The 17,437-nt window shown below is 40.1% G+C and overlaps 2 protein-coding genes across 5 annotated transcripts in view; one reads left to right on the top strand and one right to left on the bottom strand.

Annotated features, from left to right (window-relative positions):
- RARB (retinoic acid receptor beta) overlaps nt 1-16,196 on the top strand; it is a 751,528-nt gene extending 735,332 nt beyond the window's left edge. For all 4 annotated transcript variants that reach the window (XM_033930170.1, XM_033930168.1, XM_033930169.1 and 1 more), the window contains one exon: nt 14,465-16,196. In XM_033930170.1, coding sequence (XP_033786061.1) covers nt 14,465-14,664 — 200 coding nt within the window. In that variant the 3' untranslated portion in view covers nt 14,665-16,196. The remainder of the gene's footprint in view (nt 1-14,464) is intronic.
- Nucleotides 16,197-16,323: 127 nt separating this feature from the next.
- The window catches only part of TOP2B (DNA topoisomerase II beta), a 639,919-nt gene continuing 638,805 nt past the window's right edge, over nt 16,324-17,437 (bottom strand). Inside the window, 1 exon segment of the mRNA XM_033930173.1 lies at nt 16,324-16,809. Within this exon segment, the coding sequence (XP_033786064.1) occupies nt 16,651-16,809 (159 nt within the window). The 3' untranslated portion in view covers nt 16,324-16,650.

Genomic DNA, 17,437 nt, shown 5'->3' with positions numbered 1-17,437 from the left:
CTTTCCATATTACAATATTCCATTTTTGTGACATATTTGGAGGTTGTTGTTGTTTAATATATCTCTGTATGAGTATTACATTACATTAGTGACTTTTATTCCGCCATTACCTTGCGGTTCAAGGCGGATTACATAAGATATGAGCCTGTTTGAAACCTAATTAGATATTCAAATAATTACATCTTATTACAGGCATTGACTGACAAACACTGGACAACAAATTTTTCCAAGAGTTTTGCTTCCTTAAAACAAACTGGTGATTATGATAGACCTCTTCAAAATAAACACAAATATAATTTCCCACTGACTGTATCATATAGGAATTTTGAGAAACACGATGGTATCTTTGACTATAACATGTTTTAATGCACAAAGCTTTTTATACGCTGTGATAGTACGCTGTGACTAAAAGTGTTTTCCTGCTGATTTTTGTTTGTACTAAGTGTCCGATGCATCTCGTTGCAATGTCCAACAATAGTCAGCCAGCATTGCTGGATTCCAGTTTCCATGATATCTTTTTCCCATAATGGCAATGTTCTGGTGAAACCTTTTGCCACGTTCATTGCTGAGTTCACCAAGATTTGCGAGGAAGAAGTCCAAGTATGGATGCAGAAAGTGCATCTTCAGTGACATGTTGCACTTTGTGATTTTATGTGCTCTAAGAAGTTTTTCAACCAGTTGAATATAGTTTGGTGCTCTTTAATTGCCAAGAAAATTCTCAACGACGTCCTTGAAAGCTTTCCAGGTGATTTTTTTCTGGCCTAACAGATCTTCATTGATGACATGTCTGATCTGTGGACTGACAAAAATTCCTTCCTTAATCTTGGTGTCAGTTATTCTTGGGAACATCTGTCGTAGATAAAGAAAACCTGTCTTCATTGTTCATCGCTTTTACAAAATTTTTCATCAGTCCAAGTTTTATGTGAAGAGGAGGCAAAAATATCTTTGTCGGATCAAAAAGTGGTTCATGTACCACATTTTTCTGTCCTAGTACCAAATTCTTATAGTGGCCAGTTCTTTTGAATGTAATGCAACTCCTTAGCAAAGTCCCATTCAAAAATAAAACAACAGTACTTGGTATATCAAAGTTGTATTCCAAATAGCAGAGCTACTATTTTAAGATCACCGGAGATGCTCCAGTTCTACTTTGTGTACTGGATATGTTTTATCAGCAGTTCCATGTTTTCATATGCTTTTATTTAGCCTTTTCAGGCATCCACCAATCCCATGCACAAGCATGCCAAGACTGCATCATTTCTATGGATGATATGCAACCTGCCCTAAATGTACACCTGAACATGCCCACACTATAGCCAACAAGGTACAATGTGTGCAATAGACCTATATTAAGAATTAGGCTAAGAATTAATTGCATTAGCCTGAAACTATAACATGAAATTGTAAAAATATACTTTTTTGTTAAAAAGGTATATCTTACATAATTTTAAATGTGATTTTCGTGATCAGCAGCCAAAAAATCTGTAAGATACACCCATAAGTGTTGAAGAAGCAAAACCTTTGTTGATCAGTGAGATTCATACATTACATTATTTGTGGATCACTAATATTCTCCATAAGTTCTTTGCAATTTATAAGTTAGCTAAAATAAAAGTAGACAAAGCAATGGGGCCGGATGTTGTACATCCGAGGGTGCTAAAGGAACTTAGGGAAGTTCTGGTGGCTCTGCTGACTGACCTTTTCAATGAGTCTCTAGAGTCGGGAGTAGTACCAGAGGACTGGAAAAGGGCGGATGTGGTCCCTCTCCACAAAAGTGGAAGTAAGGAAGAAGTAGGAAATTACAGGTCGGTAAGTCTAACTTCTGTGATAAGCAAATTAATGGAAACGCTTTTAAAACAGAGAATGGTCGAGTTTCTGGAATCTTGTGGATTACAGGACCAGAGGCAACATGGATTCACTAAAAGTAGGTCTTGTTAGACAAATCTGATCAATTTCTTTGACTGGGTGACCAGAGAACTGGATAGATGAAGTGCGCTAGATGTGATGTACAGGTATTTAGATTTTAGGAAAGCCTTTGACAGTGTTCCACACAGACGTCTAATAAATAAACTATGTGCCCTCAGGATGGGTCCAAAGTGATGGGTTGGGTCAAGAACTGGTTGAGTGGAAGGCAATAGAGGGCAATGGAGATTGCTCTGAGGAAAAGGATGTTACCAGTGGTGTGCCTCAAGGTTATGTTCTTGGGCCTATTCTTTTTAACATTTTTTATAAATGATATTGCTGCAGGGCTGTCGGGTAAGATTTACCTCTATGCGGATGATATCAAAATCTGTAATAGACACCCAGGATGGTGTGAATAACATGAAGAAAAACCTGGCGAAGCTTGAAGAATGGTCTGAAATTTGGCAGCTAAAATTTAATGCTAAGAAATGCAAGGTCAGGTATTTGGGCTGCAAAAATCCAAGGGAACGTTAGTTTAGGGAGTGAATTACTTAGGTGCACATAAGAAGATCGGGACTTGGGTGTGATTGCATGTGATGATCTTAATGAGGCTGAACAGATTGAAAAGGTGCGGTGAAAGCTAGAAGGATGCTAGGGTGCATAGGGAGAGGTATGGCCAGTAGGAAAAAGAAAGTATTGATGCCCCTGAATAAGACTCTGGTGAGACCTCATTTAGAATATTGTGTACAATTCTGGAGGCTGCACCTTCAAAAAGATATAAAAAGGCTACTAAAATGGTGTGTGGTCTTCGTCATAATGCGTATGGAGACAGACTTAAAGATTTCAATCTGTATACTTTGGAGGAAAGGCGGGAGAGGGGAGATATGATGGAGATGTTTAACTACCTATGTGGCATAAATGTGCATGAGTCAAGTCTCTTTCAATTGAAAAGAAGCTCTGGAATAAGAGGGCATAGGATGAAATTAAGAGGTGATAGGCTCAGGAATAATCTAAGGAAATATTTTTTTACAGAAAGGGTGGTAGATGTGTTGAACAGTCTCCCGGTAGAGGTGGTGGAGACAGAGACTGTGTCTGATTTCAGGAAAGCCTGGGATAGTCACATGGGATCTCTTAGAGAGAGGAAGAGATAATGGTTACTGCAGATGGGCAGATTGGATAGGCCATTTGGCCTTTATCTGCCATCATGTTTTTATGTTTCTAAGAAGAAACAACATAGCCAGGAGTTACATTATTACATTCTGTGCATGTATAGGGATTACAATCTTACATGGGGGTCCAGATATAACAGAAAATTCTGGTTGCACAGTTCTCTGTAACTATTAAGAGACCAAGAAGGTTATTTTCAAAATAACATTCAAGTCAGAATTAGGATATCTTGTTCATTACATCTAAAAAAATCATTTCACAGCCATCTTCAAACAGGAAAAAAAATAAATAAATCAGAATTTACTGTTTGAAAATGTGAGGATGGACTTGCACTGAAGATATCCAAAATGAATAGCCATTTTCCAAACTGAAATTTCCAAACTATGAATACCAAAATCAGGCACACAAATGTCTGTCATCATTCATAGAAAAATGGCAACACCCATCCCTGCAGAGTGGCAATATATGTGTGGGTGTATATATACAGTATATATATATATATATATATATATATATATATATATATTAATATATATATTAATATATATATACATATACAATATAGTCACATTATTGTGATCATGTCTACCTCTGACAGAGGTCAGCAAGTTGCCAATATAGCAACTGTGGTTGTCAGGGGGTAAAAGAGCAATTTATTAGATGTTGAAAAAGGTATTATTATTGGCCACAGGGCCAAGGGTGGCAGCATTTCGGAAACAGCAGATTTTGTGAACTGGTTCATGGGCTGCTGTGGTGAAAGTGTACCATGAGTGGATGAATTAAACCTTTTTGATGACTCGACATGGTAACTGTGGGGCAGCACGAGCCATCGATGTGAGAGGTGAACATCAGCTGCACAAGTTGGTGCGGGCTGATTGGCATGCTACTATGGAGCAACTCACCATCCAAACGAACCAGGAGGCTTCCAGATGTATGTCCAAAATGACTGTGCAGCAAACCCTTAGGAAAACTGATTTTAAAGTAAGGTCCTTCAAAGAAGCAAATTAAGGTCCTGCTTGGGAAATGCCACTTTCAGTGGGGGGTTGGTGGGTGGAGGGGAACAACAACGATATTTACAAGCAACATAGTAAATGACAGTTGATGAAGACCTTAGTGGTCCAACCTGTCTGTCCAACATCTAGTAATTATTCTTTTACTTGCCAAGTTTCTCTAAGATGTCCTCCCCTCTCCTCTGTTATAAGCAAGATCTGTACTCAGATGATAAAAATGTGGCATATGAAATATGCATAATTGCTCCTGATCTATCTTGCCATATATAGGCCACAGACTGCTGAAGTCCATCCAAAATTGGCCACATTGCCCCAGCTGGTGCGAGTTACCACAGATCCAGAATTCTTGTTGAAGTAAGCTGTTCTTTTGCACCAGCTGATTTTTAATGTTAGTGGAAGCTTTTCCGTACCCAGCTAGTTATTTGTCCCCGAGGCAGCCTTGTTTGGCAAAATACATCAGGCACTGTTGGTGGAAGCACCGTGAATAAATCTGAATTTAATCTCTATATTGTTTGCCAATCTTTTGTTCCACATTGGATTCTTTGGTGGACTATTTGCCTTGTTGTTTCATTACTCCTAAGTCTACCACCTTGCTACCTCATAAGAATCTCAGGGAGAGCTGCCATAAAAGACCCTTGTATCTTCCCTTGAAAACAAGAGTGAGCTGCCACCTGGACCTTCAGAGGTAAGGGTCAGACCATGCTGCAAGAAAACCAAAATAGTGGAAAAGTTCCCTAGGTCTAAGAGCACCGTGCTGACAACTAGGAAAGCCAGGGTTCAACACCCACTGTGGATCCTGATAATCTTGAGTAATTCACTTAATCCTCCATTGCCTCAGGTACAAAGCCCTTCGAGGACAAGGAAATACCTAAGTATAATTCACCTTCAGTTACAACTGGAAAAAAAAAAGGTAACCTCCCCTCCCCCCCCAAAAAAAAAAAAAAAAAAAAGAGAACCTGGCACAGGGAAAACTTTCTTTTGGAGCACCAGTTTGCCAATTGTCTACATGTGCATGTAATTCAAGGAAGTAGAATGCTTTTGGCCTGAATAAGAGCAACAGGCAGAGCCTTTTAAGGGCCTAGTTGGAAGCAAGAAGGGAAGTGGGTCCTCCACCAAGATGGGGCCCTACCTCAGAATCCTGCATCCCTTTGGAAGGGGAAATGAAAGGTCCATCAGGAAATATTGCAGGGTTGTGTACCATGAATCCTAGGCAAATCCGGAGCCAACAGGATCATCATCAAGAGTAGAAAAATAGCCTTATGGTTAGTGCGGTGGGCTGAGAACTTGGGGAACTGGGTTCAATTCCCAGTGTACTTTAGCTCCTTGTAATCCTTGGCAAGTCACCTAAACCCTCCATTGCCCCAGATACAAAAACAGATTGCAAATCCACTAAAGACAAAGTACCTACATAAAAGTAAACTGCTTAGATTGCACCCACAAAGTCAGTATATCAAATCTAGGATTCCCCCCCTACTATCAAGAAAGGATATTTAGCCATCCTCCAGAACACTCTGATTATCAGAAGCCAAGGGGGGGGGGGGGGGGGGGAAGAGGACACTTATAAAGGCTCTTGGCTTTACTACAGTTGCACCAGAATATCAATTCCTGATATTCTGGTCTCCTTTTTGCAACTGAAAAATCTTGACACTTTCAGATTGCAACCAGGTGTCCCCTAGCAGTCCACTGCCAGCTGAAATACCTCTGGTCTCAGCTCCTATTCCCCTAGATCTAAGGAATTAAAAAGTCTGCCTGCATATTTTCTGACCCAGCAAGGTGAGCTGCTGAGAGCACTAAGTGATTGCATTTTGCCCACTGGCACAGCTAATCTGCTTCCAGCACCAGTGTCACAGTCCTGGTTTCTCCATTTGTTGATATATACCACCACTATGGTGACACACATCTGAACTGAATTTCCCACCAGGAAGGGGGAAAGCCCTTGAAAGCCAAGCAGATTGTGCCCTTAAATGGGCTCTCCAATCCATGAGATTAGCATTTATGGTGAAGCGTATAGTAGCACTCAGCCCAGATCTCTCTTGTTGGCTACAGTTCAGGGCAAGAAGCTCCAGGCACTTCCAGCTCATCTGGGGTAAGGCTGTGATCCAATCCCCAGGAGCAGTCAACCCAACTTCACAGCGCCCTACCTTACCTAAAAATCCTACTACACTAGCTCAACTTCACTTATCTAGGTGAGAACCCAATCTTCTTTCTATACTTGAGGTGAGCAATGAGGTGAGAAATATTGCATTAGGATGTCAATCACATCTTTCAGCTCCACCTCTCTCACCAGTGGAGTATAGTGCCTTCAGTTTGAACCAAAGTAATCAATATCCACTATTTATTTATTTATATACCACTTACAGTCTAAGTGGTTTATATTCAGGTACTCACTGGTGGCACAGGAAACTTCCCCGAAAACCCCCATTTCATTTCTGTTCTTTGTAACTCATAAAAAAGAACAATAGTTAGCATGAACTAATAACATAGGCATACCAACAAACCAAACCAAACTGCTGTGTGCAACAAACACAAATGCATAAGGAGCTCAGGCGCTCAACAAACTTATTGCTTTATTAATCATATATAATTACATGTACTTCCGTCTAAAAGGAGAAAAACTTCAGTTTTGGACCATAGATTTATCCAAGGCAGAATGCAGGTGCATTGAAAACTAACAGGGCAGGCTGTACAAAATTCCTGTATGTATTAATAGAAAGATTATCCAGGTAAGAACCTAATCTTCCATTCTGTTACATAAACTTGATGTGATGTACCAAAACAGTGGCAGATGCCTAGGGTGGGACAGATGAGCCTGCCTACAAAACTGAGGACCCAAAAGCGGCATCCTCTTGAGCTGCCACTTTGTAGAATCTTGTAAAGGTATGAAGAGAAGACTAAGTATCTGATCTACAGATTTTTTCGGGCAGCACTGCTCAATGCCTCCGTTATGCCACCCCTTTCTGATGTGGAATCTTAATATTGTTCTGAAAGGACAATCTAAGCGTCCCCTTCAAAAATCTGATCACATTTGGATGAGACACCAGCAAGACCTTTCCCACTCAAGCTCAGAAGACTGCCACCTGTACTTTGAGAGATGCCAGGCCCTTCTCTAGCTCAGCCTGGAGAAATGCAAGCATCACCGGAATTGGAGCCTTGAAGGGCTCCACATTATTCTTGGTGCACCAGAGCTTAAAAGCCCTCCAGGCTGCAACAGTCAAAGGCTTTTTAGCTTGGAGAAGAACAGTATATCCTTTACATACTAAGCTGAGCGCTCAGCCATGCCTTAAGACTAAAGCGATCTGTGTTCTCCACGTGGATTGGATCTTGACTGAGTAGCTCTGTATGAACAGGTAGCTTGATGCATCTGTCCCGTTGGAGCCTTATTATATGCACATTCCATGGCCGAGGCCAATTTGGGCTACTAGGATCACAAGTTCTGGATAAGGCATGATCTACAAATGACTTGGCCCATCATAGGCCATGGTGGAAACACAAAGCAGCTTCTCTTCCAGCCCTGTGCGTCTGGTTCATGTCTTCAGCTGTAGATGCAATCCACCTTCTTGTTCTTGGCTGAAGCCATCAAGTCCATCACTGGAGTTACCCAGCATTTCACAATGAGGTTGAAAGCTCTTTGGGACAGGGACCATTCTCCTGGGTCTAGAGTGTTGACTGAGAAAGTCAGCTTGCACATTTTCCTTTCCTGCTACATGGACTTCGGAGAGCACCTGAAGAGCCTCCACCCACCTGAACATCTGTGCCTCCAGATGTATTCTTGGTGTCACCTTGTCTGTTTACATATGCTACTGCGGTGGCATTGTCAGAGAACACACTGCCTTGCCTTCTAGATCTTTTTTCCAGCGCCTTTAAGGCTAGTCAAATGGTCCACAGTCCCAGACGATCTAAGAACCATTTTCTCTGATGGAGAGACCATTGGCCCTGCAGTGGACACCTGCCGAAATGGGCCCCCCCAGCCTAACAGGCTGACATCAGTTGTGAGGATCACCCATGAGGGAATTCAGAGGAACACCTCTCAACAAGAGCCACCTCTCAACAAGTTCCTCACATTCACTGTCCAGGGGACCTGCATTTGTAGGGAATGTAGCTGCGGGGATCATCGGAGAGAAGAGAATCCTGTAGGGGACGCATGTGTGCCTTTACACAGGGAACCACTTCCAGGATTAATGCCATCGAGCCCAGAACCTGAAGGTAATACCAGGCAGTGGGATCTTGCATTGCTAGATCTGCAATCTGCTTCCCGAGCTTCTGTTTACGTGGCTCAGGAAGAAAGATGCATCCCTTTGCCATGTCAAAGCATGCTCCCAAATACTTCAAGCTTTGGGTTGTTTCTAGATGACTCTTCTTGAAGTTTACTATCCAGCCCAAATCCTATAGATTTACCACTTGCCACACAGCTAGCTCGCCCTCCAACCTTGATGGGGCTCTGATAAGCTAATCATCCAAGTATGGGTGGACCTGTACTCCCATCCTATAAAGGTGAGCTGCCACCATCATGACCTTGGTGAAGGTGTGAGGTACTGTTGCCAAACCAAAGGATAGGGTCACAAACTGGAAATCTCAGGTATTTCATGTGGGCTGGGAAAATGGGAATATGAAGGCACACCTCCATCAGATCCAGTGACGCTAGGAATTACCCCAATTCCACTACCGCAATTACTGACCAGACCATCTCAATATGGAAATGTGGCACTTTGAGGGCTGCATTTACAGTCTCCAGTAGTGTTGCCCAATTCAGGGAAAATGTTTTGATTCGATTCAGCCTATTGAATCGATTTTTCAATTTGATTCTCCTGTCCAATTGGGTGTTTTTTTTTCAAACATGTTGGCGGGTTTATTTTGTAGCCTCTTCACCCACCCCACCCCCTTTGCCCTCTCCTATCCCCACTGGCGAGTGGTGTAAACAAAATAAACAAACAAAAAAGATTTTTCCTCTTTCTGTTAGGCCCTAGCTCACATTCGCTGTCTAACACCAGCTCTGGCTGGTGTTAAGACATTTCAAATCTGACATATTGTAATCAGAAAACAGAAAATAAAATTAGTTTTCTACCTTTTGTTGTCTGGTCATTATTCAAATCATGTTGGCCCTGGCTCTGGTTTCTGTTTGTCTTCTGTTAACTTGCTTGCCATGGTCTCCTGATATTTCTTCTTTCTCCATGCTCACCATCCATCTTCCGTTTCCCTTTCCTCCCCCGGAGGTCTGGCATCTCTCCTTTTTTTTGTCTCTATCCCCACAGTCCAGCATTTTTCTAATGACCATGCCCCCCATCCAGTATTTTATGACCATGTTAGCCCTTTCTATGCTAAAGTGCACTGGTTGCCATTTGGGGCCAGAGTGTTCTTCAAGTTTGGGTGCATAAGTTATAAGGCACTTTTTTTTGGTCTATTTCCATCCTACTTGGTTCCTTACCTGAAATTGCCTTGTTCAGCAAAAGATACCAGAAATTCAGGTATTTTTGTCTTCCCTGCCCCATGGTCCTGCCGTTATAAAACTTTTCTAGACAGGACATTGGAGTATCAGGCCGGGAAGTTGAATTCCTGGTTACTCCCGCTGATTGCTCAAACTTATTATTTTACAATTAGAAAATTATTAAAAAACGCATTTATTTGACAAACTAGAATAATGATTTTAATTGCGATGTGTTTTATTTTTTCCTTGACTTTTTAATCTTTTTAAAGTGTGTTTCAATTAGAGTTGATCCAATTTTTAGAAGAATTTGCTGCAGGCTGTTTAATATACTATGCATCTTTTTCATTAGATTTTAGGATTTTAAATTGCTGTATTGATTGTTATGATGTATTATTATTGTGGAACTGTATAATTTTTGCTGAACTGTTCAATTTTATTCTTGTTGTGAACTGCCCAGAACTGTTGATGGGGCGGTATATAAGAAAATAAATTATTATTATTTCTATCCCTCCTCCCTCCACACCATCCCTTTTGTTCAACTTCTCTCCCTTTTTTTCCCTCCCTCCATTCATTGTCCACCATCTCTCTCCCTCTCCTCTGTTTTAAGACCCATAATTTATTCTCCTTCCTCCCACCATCAGTCTGGCATATGCCCCTTTTTGGACCTCCTCCCTCCATGTACTTTTAATAGCTACACCAAGGGTCCCACCAAGGGCTTGCATGTTCCCCCTTCTCTCCACCGTCACCCGGCTTTCCCCCTGACCTCCTGGTCTCACTTTCAAAACTAATTACAGCCTGCAGAGGATTGCTGGTAGTGTAGCGATTCTAGCAGGCTACCATCGGGCTCCACTGCTCTTTCCCTCTGCTGCGATCCTGCCCCTCCTCTGACGTCACGTCCTGTTTTGGGATGGACACGTGGTACATGGATGCTCCTTGGCTGACCATCCAGCACAAAACTGGCTTGATATGGGGGTAAAAAAGCCTGAACCCATCCCAATTGATTTTGAGCACAATCAAGGGGATTTGAGGCAGATGGAGATTTTAGAAAAAAAAGTTTGTTTACAATCCAAGATGGCCACCACCAGCAACTTTGTGTCAAAAACAGCCTGAGGGAGCTCCCCTTAAGTTTAAAAAAAACTCAAGGAAAGGTGTTTTGGAGATGGGGGGACCCTAACTCTGGCCCCAGAAACCCTCAAAAATCACATTTGTTGACTCCCTGATTTTCCCATAGGGAATAATGGGTTATACACACTGTACTGTGCTAGTGTCTGCCTTGTCAGCTTTCCTGCAACCTGACTGATGGGAGATTTTCTGCCTCAAATCCTTTCCAGAATGGATCCAAAACTGTAGATCTTCGGGCTGCCAGTCAGACCATACCTGAGACTTCAACCCCCACAGATCCTCAGTCCTCGATAAGGGGAAGCAAAAAATGCAGATGGCTCCCTGAAGCCCAAAGGGACCTCACAGCCTGCACACTCATCTCTGATAAATCAGAAGATGAGCTAGCTCCCAGAGGAACAGTCCCAGAACTTCCAAATTGTACCAAGCAGGCTGGCTCAACAGGTACACCTGGAGGTTGCCCTGTGAGCAGCAGACTGCCCATGTAAATATGCATCCTCTCCCAGGCAGAGATGCCCCAAACTGGGGACCTCTAGGCACTGAAGTCTCCCAAATCGGATAGAAAAATACCTGAAAATAAAAAAAATTAAAAACCAGAACAGATCAGAACACACTTTCTCAGTTTGCTTGCAGAAGGAAAAACTGAAGAGGGCACTACAGGCTCCTTTTATCAAGCCGCGCTAGAGGGGTTAACGCAGGGGTGTCAAAGTCCCTTCTCGAGGGCCGGAATCCAGTCGGGTTTTCTGGATTTCCCCAATGAATATGCATTAAAAGCAGTGCATGCAAATAGATCTCATGCAGATTTATTGGGGAAATCCTGAAAACCCGACTGGATTCTGGCCCTCGAGGACCGACTTTGACACCTGTGGGTTAACGCGTGCGACGTTTCATCACGCGCTAACCCTCACGCTGGCCAAAAACTACTGCCTGCTCGAGGCGGTAGCGGCTAGTGGTTTAACATGCGCTATTACGCGCATTAAACCACTAGCGCAGCTTGATAAAAGGAGCCCTATATTTCACATGTGAAGGAGGAACTGAAAGATGTGATTGACATCCTTCTACAACAGTTTGAGACCAGAGAATGTTCACCTGAAGTACAGATTCCTGTTTATATAACAGAATACTGAAGGATTCTGACATGCACTAGTTCTTATACTAGTATTTTATTTTAAATGCATTCTTTTTAACTGTCAATAAGTTTCTCTTATTTTAATCCAATGTATTTTATCTGCATTGTATTGTAAATGCATTCTGCTTTTATCTGTTATAAGCTTCCATCATCCCAATCTTGTATTTTATCTGTATTGTATGTACTAGCTCAGCTTGTTGTAGAACTTTTTTGGTACGGCGGTATACAAGAATAAAATTATTATTATGTCACTGAAATAGTTCAGAATCTTCTGCTCATGAAGGGATGTAACCCACTGGCATGGGCTGCTCTAGCAGGATTAATAATCAAAGTTTCTACATTAGCTCTCAGTAAAATTCAATCAGCTGAAAAATAGGAGACAGCCATAAGCAAATCTAAAGGAAAAGTAATGACTGTTCTTAAAATAAAGCTATCAATTAAAATATATTGGTACTTGAAAGAAAAGGCCTTCTCAAGACATTAGTCTCAAGTGTTTTGCCAAGACTTATTTATGAAACTATTTCATATTTCTGTACTGCCACATTTATTCTCCCTGCAAACCTTGCCCAGAGGTTTTATGATATTTAACATTTTTAAAACATATATTTTTCTTTGCCAAGCTACACAAAGTGATTTTACATATCTGTAACTGTATGTTTGGCATACAGCATTCTTGCTGCTGTGCCAAATAAGCCTTCATTACTAATACTATCATTATTCTGCTTGGCCTCATTTTGCTCTTCGTTCAGTTAATTTCTGTTTATTGTCATAGGACTTAATTGTTGACAGTTCAGCAATTTCTCATTCAGCAGGATTTCACACTGGATATAAACCTTCCTCTGTGATATGGAAAGAACTAAACAGACTGCAGAGTTTGCTAAGATGCCACCCAAAACACACACCCAAAAGACATATTGAAGTCTGATGAATAACCAATTTTAGAAATCAGAAGTGGCTTCCTTATCATGATCCTCAGTGCAGAGGAACAGATTAAAGTGTGTATGAAATGCAAATACTATGCATAGATGAAATTCTACATTCTCTATTTCTCAGAAAAAGGAATGGAACTAGTCCAGCAGAAAACAATGTGCTGCTTTAATTTGAAAATTTCAGTTTTACAAAGCCATTTCTGAAAACAAAATAAAAATTCCTATGTGATAAGAGCAGAGTAGATATTTATGGAGCACCTTAATTGTGGTTTATCAGTTATCTGTCTGATCTACTACTACTTCAGATAGTTCTGATAGATCACAAATTAGATTTTAATTCAATATTTATAGCCCACTTTCTAAGGAACAAAGTATAAAGATGACTACAAAGACTGATGAAAGCCTGTCCATTCACAAATTAAGAGATACATTTTTACAGTTCCAAGCTAATCCCACATAATTTTACATACAGATATTTTAGAACTGTAATTTTCAACCAGTCCTCAGGGACCACCCGGCCAGTCAGGTTTTCAGGATATCCACATTGAATATGCATGAGATATTTGCATTCATTGGAAGAAATGCATGCTAATACATCTTGTGCATATTCACTGTGCATATCCTGAAAACCCAATTGGCCAGGTGGTCCCTGAAGATCAGGTTGAAAGGCATTGTTTCATGACCTTAAGATTCATCGAGAGGAAAAGTCCATAGTCTGTTATTGAGACAGATATGGTGGAAGCCACTGCTTGCCCTGGATTGGTAGCTTGGAATATTGCTACTCTTTGGGTTTTTGCCAGGTACTGGCCACTGTGAACATAAGAATTGCCATACTGGAACAGACCGAAGGTCCATCAAGCTCAGTATCCTATTTCCAACAGTAGCCAACCCAGGTCCCAAGTACCTAGCTAGATCCCAAGTAGTAAACAGATTTTATACTGTTTATCCTAGAAATAAGCAGTGGTTTTTCCAAAGTCATCTCAATAACAGCCTATGGACTTCTCTTTTAGAAAATTATCCAAATGTTTTTTAAATCCCGCTAAACTATCTTATTTCACCACATTCTCTGGCAATGAATTCCAGAGTTTAATTACACATTGTGTAAAGAAATATTTTCCTTGGATTTTTAAAACTCTACTGCTTAGTTTTACTGCATGCCCCCCGAATCCTAGTATTTTTGGAACGAGTGAACAAGCGATTCACATCTACCCTTTCCACTCCACTCACTATTTTATAGACCGTTATCATATCTGAGTCACCTCTTTTCTAAACTGAAGAACCATAGCTGCTTTAGCCTTTCCTCATAGGGAAGCCGTCCCATTCCTTTTATCATTTTCATCGTCCTTCTCTGTACCTTTTCTAATTCCGCTATATCTTGATTGAGATACGGCGACCAGAACTGCACACAGTATTTGAAGTGCGGCCGTACCATAAAGCGGTACAGGGGCATTATAACATTTTCATCTTTGTTTTCCATTCTTTTCCTGATGAGCTACTGGATTAGATGGACCATTGCTCTGACACAGCAAGGCTATTCTCATATTCTTTCCTATAACTGTAGTTCTTTCTATTTCCTAACTTATGATTATATTGTGAACCACTTTGCTACTATAGTAAAAGGCAGTATATAGAGAGGAATAAACCATAAACTACTTCTTTAACAGCATATATGAAACTAATCAATTAGCCCCAGATTGGGAGAGGGATGTAATTCTATATAAAAGCAATTTAAGTCTTGATTTTTCTGTCTTTTTTGTTACAAAATTCTACTTTATTTTTTCTTTAAAAGGGGCAGAACGTGTTATCACATTGAAGATGGAGATTCCTGGATCAATGCCACCTCTCATTCAAGAAATGCTGGAAAATTCAGAAGGCCATGAACCAGGGACACCAAGTCCAAGTGGAAATACTACAGAACAGAGTGCTAGCATCTCTCCCAATTCAGTAACGAACAATAGCACTAGTACAGAAGTACACCAGGTGCAATAAGGCTATTCTGCCACTTTAGGAATTCCTGTTCATTTATGCACAGGGGTTAAAAAGCAAGAACACATGCACACTGCTGCTCAATTGCTGATCTTACATACAAACTTCAGAATGGACCAAGATGTTTGAGATGTATAAAAATATATACCCCTTTGCTGTTTGAATTTGATTTTTTTTTTTGGACTCACATACCTAAACAAAACATTTTAAAGCTTTTGAAATTTGAAATCTGCCATTTCGCACAAGGAATTAATTTCTATTTTCTCATCTGAACATTAAAAGACTGTATGAGAAGATTGACCTGAAATTGGTTTCAAAATCTTTGAGAACATGTAGATACAACTACTAGATTCTACTCTCCTTCCATTGGACTTCTGGTGCTCTTCCTTTTGTCTTGCATAAATAAAATGATCAAGACATCACAAGGTAAAAAACAGAAACAAAACGAACAACTATTTATACAGGTCTAGATTTAAAACAAAAAACAATTAAGACATTCTTATTTAGTTTGTATGAAAAAATGTCTTTGCTTATTATATGCCCTCAGTTGCATCTCTTAATTCCATCTAAGTACAAAAAAATTCTCTATGTTCTCTATGTTCAGTTAGCCCAATATGATTTGTTCAAAAGTTTATCACATTACAGTTTACAAAAATATATCTGATCTTAGGTAATGAGTGCATCTAGTTTCAAAAAGTATCAGCCTCTGCATTTTTCCAGTAATGATAGCCTCCAAGGCAGAACACTATTCAGTGTTGCTACGTTTTTCTTACTTGTTCACAGGTCATTAGTTACATTTCATAGGAGATGGAGCAGGCTGCTTTACTACCTAGTACAGAGTGTATCTTCTATCTTGGAACTATATAGCCACAAGGAGTTGGTATTTTTCAGCATCCAAACACAAGTGCCCCCAGTCCACCCCAGTCCACCCAGCACTGAGGGCCTGATTTTGGAAATGGCGCCTGCTGTGGTAGTCGCCTGCAAAATGGGCACCTACTGTGCAATCAATCATCGGTAGGCACCGTGTCCAGAATCTTGTCTATTTTCCTCTACAGATGCCTTAAATGTAGGCCAGCATTTTAAAGGCCAACATTTAAGGCATCTGACTCGCGCCTATGAGAAGCACTTAGGCATGCCTACCTACGACGGCCTTAGACATCCATATGCATGCTTAGATGCCTCTGTACATGTGCAAGTGCCGCCAATATTGTAGGCATTCTAAGCCCAGTGAAGTGTTTTTTAAAAATGTGCATCCTGATTGGATGATGAGACGCCAGTAGAACGTCTACCAATGCCTACAACTGGGACACTGTTTGGAGAATAAGTTCCTAAAACGTAAATGTTGGCATAGAAGACACTGGCAAAGTTATCTGCTTCTCTTGCCCTGCTCAATCTCCAATGAAGTAAAACATTGTGGTAGTATGGTTAAAAGATTCATGTATCAGCATTTGAGTGGATTTAAAAAAAAAATCTTCTAGCAAGTCTGTGATGTACTTTCATTACCCCCATTGGTACATTTAAATTGTTTAACAATACTTTCTATGTTCATATACTGTTTATCTTTCTTTTTCATGGAGTCAACTGTCAAAGAATAAAATATATTTATTCTAAGACTGTTCCAGTCCTTCCTTTCAAGCAGATCTTCACACTGGACACTAGGTGCACAGTTCTAATTTTTAATGTTTCAACTTCAGTTTAAAAAGCAGAATTTCCATTTTGTAACTATGACAATTAAAATGTGTGCTTTAGCACAGTACTCTAGAACATTTCTACAAGCCAATCAGACAAATACATGACATTTCAATGAGTAAAAAAGGGCATAAAACTGTATATGTAACAATGTTAAAATGCCTACACACAATAATAAAAAACATCAATTACAGCATCACATAACATAAGCCAAATGTACAAAAGTCTGCGACAGAAGGACAAAAAGACTACACAAGATATTTTGCTGGAAAATGTTTGTGTGCTCTTTTGGGCATTTAATTAAAACATATCAAAATCATCATCTTCTTCAGATTCCACAAAATATTTCACTTCTTTTCTAGCTCGACCCGGCTGCTGTCGCGACACATTCTCAGAGACAAAATCTGATGGGAAGATGTCTCCATCAGATTCATGCTGAGTTGACACTTTCTTGGATTTCTGAAATCAAAATGAGAAGCTATTTTACTACAGCAATAGCTCTTGGAGTCTTTAACCTCCTCAAACAGTCATCTTCATCACAGTTTTGTTTAACCTTAAATATAATACTTCAGGTTTCATCAAGAATAGAGTTTATGAAAAGTAGTAGTAGAAAGGCCTGCATGGAGAACCTGTTATTCAATGATGCAGGTGCACTGGCACCACTGCTAAAGTAAAATAATATAAAACCTGAAATGAGGATATTCTTTTCAAGCTTGCCTATATTTGCAACACTGCACTGCACTGGGTGGAATTATTAGCTATGCATTCTCTATCACAAGTTAAATTGTGTTGTACCAGAAATTCTGCTTTTCAATGTATTGCCCCCAACTTTATGGCACAGTCGACTGATGGAAGGCTAGAGTCAAAGTACTTGAAATTTCAGAAAAAGGTGAAAGCTTTGTTATTTTCTGAAATATTTGATTACTGGAACTTGAAAACAAATTAATGTTTTCAAAGGTAATTCATTAGAGAACATATTGATATATTGACTCCATTTTAGGTGTTATTTATTTATTATATTTATTTATAGGTGGCATAATTTTTTTGTTTTTTTTAAGCAAAGCATAAGAATTTATAATGCAAATCA

The sequence above is a fragment of the Geotrypetes seraphini genome, chromosome 2, assembly GCF_902459505.1.
Source record: "Geotrypetes seraphini chromosome 2, aGeoSer1.1, whole genome shotgun sequence".
NCBI classification, from domain to species: Eukaryota; Metazoa; Chordata; class Amphibia; order Gymnophiona; family Dermophiidae; genus Geotrypetes; species Geotrypetes seraphini.
This window is presented reverse-complemented; position numbering and strand designations above follow the sequence as displayed.